Below are 6,000 nucleotides of genomic sequence, written 5' to 3'. Positions count from 1 at the left end.
TTTTTTGAGACAGAGTTTCTCTGTGTAACCCTGACTGTCCTGGAACTTGCTCTGTAGACCAGGCTGGCCTCAAACTCAGAGATCTGCCTGTCTCTGCCTCCCAAGGGCTGGAATGGATCTCTTAAGATCAAAGCCAGCCTGGTCTATAGAATGAGTTTCAGGGCAGCCAGGACTATATATACAGGGAAACCTAGTCTATAAAAATAAAACAACAGAAAGAACTAGGGAGAGATGTAGTTTCCTCCTCCCACTTTTTTGGTGCTAGAAATTGAATCTGTGGCTCCTAAGCATTGTACCACCAAAATATACTCCCAGCCCTCTTCCTGCCTCACTAAGTGTTGAGGCTGGTCTTCAACTTACTCTGTAGCCCAAGCAGGCCTTGAACTTGTGATCTTCCTGCCTCAGCCTCCTGAGAAGCTGGAATTAAAGGCCTGTATATAAATTCATTAAGTTGCATAGTCTTTGAGTCTGGTTAATTTTTGATGTGTGATATTTTTATTCTAAAGTAAATATTTTATTATTTTTAAAGTAAATAAAGCAAAAAAAAAAGGTCAGATGTGGTGTCACACACCTTTCATTCAAGCATCCAGGCGACAGAGACAGACAGACAGATTTCTATGGGCTGAAGAGTATCCTTTTCCAGGGCTAAATAATGAAACCTTGTTTCGGGGGGGGGAGGGGGGAAGAAGAGACTGTATTTATTATATGTGTGTATATGATGTGTATGAGTGTGTGTGTCATGGTCTGCATGTAGAGGTCAGACAGCTCTGTTGGTCCCAGGGACTGAACTCAGCTTGTAGTGATTGTGGGACAAGCTCTCTCTGCCTGCTGAGCCATCTCACCAGCCCATTTTGCCTACTTTTGTAACAGTGCTTTTCAGTTTGGTCCACCAGGAAAACTTGCAGCGCTTTTTCTCCTTTGCTTGTCTTTGTTTATAAAGACCTCATAGAATGATGTTTTGAAATAGCTTAATGCTAGTGTTTTACATGGAAAATAAATGTCTTTAAGAAGGAAAGGGGGTCATTGTTTAGAGGTGGCAGCTGTACAAGGAGCTCTGTTCTTTTCCTTCTTGGGTTTTTTTTCAGTATTTAACAAGGTCCAAGGTGGTAATAGAAGTTTTTGTTTCCTCTCATTCATTCTAGATCTGCTTGACATTTACGTGGAAGGATGCTTTTGATAAAGGTTCCCTGTTTGGAGGATCTGTAAAATTGGGTATGTAATTTTTTTTTATTGAAAAAATTTCTGCCTCTTCCCCGCCTCCCATTTCCCTCCCCCTGGGTATGTAATTTTTAATAAAAATTATAAACTTGACTTGAGCATTTTTACTGCTTTTAGATTTCTTTTTTTGCTTTTAGATTTTTTTTAAAGTTGCTCTCCTAATTCCTTGTGATTACTAAAGTTTTTTTTTTTAATTTCATTTTATTTTTAACTTCAACTTCTAATCCAATGTAATTTCAAAATATTTGCAGAGCCCATGCCTTGCCAGGCACTGTCCTAGTTACAAAGATACATAAGGCAGTTGTATTCAGTTTGGTTGTGAAGACAGTTATCTCACTGAAATGTACTATGTGTACATGTGTGTAGGGTGCACCAGGGGATGATGTTTTGATCCATGAGAGACTACATGTATGATGGTGGCCACATACGATTGTTGTCTGGTGATACTGTATCTGTCTTACTTTGTGTAACTACACGCACAACAACCAAGTGCTTAGAGGCTCATTTCTCAGAACATATTGAAGTTATTGAGGCATGGCTGTAAAATCTCATGGGAGCATAGATGAGGAAGAAGTTAGTTCTACCCGCAGAAAGCAAGCAACAAGTTAGGTCTTGAAGGATGAGTTTGTACAAACATCATAACCAAGGTCAGAAAGTGAAGTCATTTTGATCAGACAGCACAAGCCTTAATTTCCTCATCTGAAAAGTGGAAATAGTATTTACTTCATGGAGTAACTGTGTAGGATAAAAGAGTGAAAACATTTAAAGTCTTTAAACAGTTCATTAAGTATTAACTGCAATGAATAATAAATAATCATGCTGTTACTATGTATAAATTATAGTATATTTGTATACACACTATATGATGCCCATAAGAAATAAAGGTATTTCTTATATAGTAGAAATACCTTATGTGAGATCTAACAGCAGGGGGTTGTGGTGGCGGACACCTTTAATCTCAGCACTTGGGAGGCAGAGACATGTGAATCTCTGAGTTTGAGGCCAGCTTGGTTTACATAGCGAGTTCCAGGACAGCCAGGGCTACACAGAGAAACCTTGTCTCAAATAAAAAGCAAACAAACAAAAAGATACAGGATAGACTATATATCTTAAGATAGTGTGTGTATATAGTATGTACATAGATATACTTAAGTAAATATATGTGTTTACTTTATGTATAGGTGAGAAAATAGGAATATTGTAAAATATTATATATGTTCTATATAAGATGTGATCAATGTAATAATTATTGTTATGGCTCGAAACCATAGATTGAATTTGGTTTAGGAAAGCAATTATAATGGAGCATAGACTGTAAAGAGGTACAAATGTGCTCTTGAATTTTGCTTTCCCACTTACATATGAAGAGCCAGCCATTACTGTTACTTATTTACCCAGGGTTTCCTGTCTAGTATGTTACTGAATTCTCCAGGAATGCGATAAGGAAAGACACTTTCATTGCGAGTTGAGTATACTGGCTTGGAAAGGTTAAGTGACTTGTGGAGGGTGTGCAGCTCGGGCTTAAAGGGGCTGAGATGGGAATGCAGAGAGCCTGCTCCAGGACTAGATCATTTGAGAGATCTGCGGGAGATGATGAGTCTGGATCAGGTAGTGGGTGTGGTAAAGAAAGTTGGGCTTGGAAGGAATTCTAGGAGGTGAAATTGACTGGCTTTATCTCACTGTCAGAGAGATGAGGAGGAGCTAAGAGTCTGAGATTTGACCTGCTGGATATTTAGTTTTTGATAGGTTGAGTTTGGCTTTTCAGTTATGTCTGTGTAAGATTTCTCTGACATTTGGTAATAGTAGATTTGAAACTCAGATGAGAGAGCGAGCGAGGCGATCTAGATTTGCTAACAGTTACTCATGGATAAAGATCCATTCACCTTTGACAGATTATAGGCAAAATCACATAAAATCTAGAACTAGGGTGAGGTTGAGAAAAAGTGTTTGGACTGTGGAGGACCAGGAAGAAACATTCTCCATGGAAGTGAATGTTGAAGTGTTTTCAAGGCCATGCTGTCCAGTGGTCCCGACACTTGGTTTCATACTAGCACAGTTGGGGGAGCCTTGTTAAAATTACCATTCTGTAGTGCCAGGACTTAGGATGGGGAGGCAGGTTTATCAATTTTAGCTTGGCCTTGGCTACATAAGAGTTCTTGGCCAGCCTTGGTACCCTAAAATGGCAACAGCAATAACTGTGTATACAGTTTTATGCATGTACAGCCTTAAGGTTTCTTTAAGGATGTTAACTCGGATCTTTGACTTGTTGAAATTGTCTACATTTATTCTGGGCTCAGTTTTTAGTTACCTTTGTTTTTTGAGATAGTGTCTTATGTAGTCTAGGCTGACTTGATCTCCTTATGTAGCCAAGGAGGACTCAGAAACCCTGATTCTCCTGCCTTCATTTCCCAGAATGCTGGGAGTACAGGTGCACACTACCATTGTACCTTGATCATCTGTTTCTCTCAGGATCTCCACATACTATTTGCCTTTTTCATGTTACTTTGTTTTCTTGTAGTTATTTAGAATGCAGATTGGAGCAATTGGTGTGTCTGCTGAGTGAGTGAGTGAGGAGATCATGATGGGTTTGGGAACAAGTAGAGAACTGGATGCTTTTAGAGAGGTGTCAACTACTTCCTGGCCCTACTGTGTGCAGTAAACAGCTGTCTTTTGCTCTGGTTCTTTGAGATGGAATGTGCACTGTTCAGTGTAGACAGCCTTTTGAGTGGTTTGGTTTGGTGATCAATGTCTCTTCTGGCAGACATGTTAATCCTCTTGTTTTTGAATCTCACTGTCCTAAGTACTGCATGTAAGTAGACTCACATGTCTTCTTTTTAAGAAGTTGTAAGAAGCATAATGCATGGGGTTACCTTTTAACCATTTTGAAGTATGTGGTTTTTAGTAGTGCAAGGGTACATCACACTGTAAACACCTCTGCAAAAGTGCTTTAATTCATTAAACAACAGCCTTTTGGCCCCATCTTTGGTACCTGCTGTCTTTGTACTTTAGTCTCTAAGACTTTGACTCCCTTAGGTATTTCCTGTAAGTGGAATCCTAGTCTTTGATGACTGCTTATTGTACTTAGTGTAATGTCCTCAAGGTTTGTCTTACATGTAGGTTCCTTTCTTGGAAGTTGACTAGTGAATACTTTATTGAATGTTTCTACGTCATTTTGTTTATACTTACGTTGGTTGATGCTCCCTCAGGTTGCTGTTTGAACATAAGTGCAGAAATTCCCCCATGAGATTCTGCATTCGGCTCTTTTTGCATCTGTCCTGGAGGGGTTTTTGGGTCATAAGAATCATTTTAAGATTTTGAGGTCCGGCATACTATTTCCTATAGACCTGCCACATTTTGTATTCCTTCAAGTAAAAGTTGCAGTTTATCTCTGTTGTTTATTTCTTTTTAAAAGTTAATTAGCTGTGTTGATAGATGTGGGTTGTGTGGATTTTTCATCAGAGAAAGGGGGATCTGGAAGACCATCAAGGAAGCACTGGTATACTTATGTTGATGTAAGGACTGGTGTGTGTACATATGCATGCATTGTGGGGGGAAGATAAAAAATTGAGAGGTCATAGAAAATTGGAAATGATTTATTTGAATTTAAGTAATTAAGTGAGAAATAACATAAAGATATGTTTTACATTTTTTAACCTGACTGTAGTAAAAATGTGGGAACAAAGAGAAGGAGAGAAAGAATAATTTATTCTTCTTTTGAGTTTTTGATGAGTATAATGTGGGAATATGGCAGCCGGTCTGCAGTAGGTGAGAGGGCAGGTCTTGGGACAGCCCCTGGGAAAGAGGCCATGGTATTTCTCATTAATATTGTTTTCTTTAGAAAAAAAATAATCTGATACATTTTTCCTTCTCAATTTTTTTTTCCAGCTCTTGCAAGCTTAGGATATGAAAAGAGCTGTGTGTTATTCAATTGTGCTGCCTTAGCTAGCCAGATTGCACAAGAGCAGAACCTGGATAATGATGAAGGATTGAAAACCGCTGCTAAGCAGTACCAGGTATGCAGAAAAGCAGTTCCTACACAGGGATGCTCACTGGATGCAAGGGGTGACTGGCATTTAGGTGATAGCTGTTGCCTTCCTCATGACGGTTGCTCTAGGAAAGTCATGCTCTTCAGTAACCTGATCCTCGTTGAGTCCTTGGGTAAACCCTTCAGCCCTGAAGCCCTTGTTCTAGTGCCCATGTCTGTTTTTCTCTCTGTACTCCCACCAGCACCTAGCACAGTGCCTGGCACATAATAGAGGCTCAGTGAAAGTTGATTGGACAGCAAAGATGACATGTGTGGGTGAATGCCATACATTTGTAGAAAAACCTCTTAAATGACTTTAGTCAAAAATGGTTAGACATTTATGTGTGCATTTTCTCAGGGCGAGGCACACCCGCAATTTCAGTGGTATGGCAAAATTAAGAACTTTTGACAAAAAAATAAGTTGCATGTAGACTCTGGAAGTTGTGTTTAAATGTGGTCAGGCCTGGACTGCTCTTAGCATAGCTTACTATCTCAGAGACTGGTCGTTGGCTACTCTGGCATGCTGTTTCATGCCACTTTATTATTTACTGACTTTTAGTTTATTTTTGTTTCAAATATAAGAACAATGTCATATCTTTCTTAAAAAGTTACATTTAAAAACTGTGTGTGTGTGTGTGTGTGTGTGTGTGTGTATTGGTATGGTTGAGCATGTGTGTGGAGGTCAGAGGACAACTTCTGAGAGCTAGCTGGTTTCTCCTTCCACCATGTGGGTCCTGTGGCTTGAGCTCAGGATGTCA

At 39.4% G+C, this 6,000-nt stretch overlaps 1 protein-coding gene across 1 annotated transcript in view; it reads left to right on the top strand.

Annotated features, from left to right (window-relative positions):
- Pdcd6ip (programmed cell death 6 interacting protein) overlaps window positions 1–6,000 on the top strand; it is a 56,004-nt gene that overhangs the window by 20,170 nt on the left and 29,834 nt on the right. Inside the window, exons 3-4 of the mRNA XM_050139489.1 lie at window positions 1,143–1,212; window positions 5,104–5,231. Of these exons, the coding sequence (XP_049995446.1) occupies window positions 1,143–1,212; window positions 5,104–5,231 (198 nt within the window). The remainder of the gene's footprint in view (window positions 1–1,142; window positions 1,213–5,103; window positions 5,232–6,000) is intronic.

Source organism: Alexandromys fortis, unplaced genomic scaffold (assembly GCF_014885135.2).
Source record: "Alexandromys fortis isolate MF-2015 unplaced genomic scaffold, M_Fortis_MF-2015_v1.1 scaffold_36, whole genome shotgun sequence".
NCBI classification, from domain to species: Eukaryota; Metazoa; Chordata; class Mammalia; order Rodentia; family Cricetidae; genus Alexandromys; species Alexandromys fortis.
Note: the sequence above shows the minus strand (reverse complement) of the source record. Positions and strands in the feature narration are given on the sequence as shown.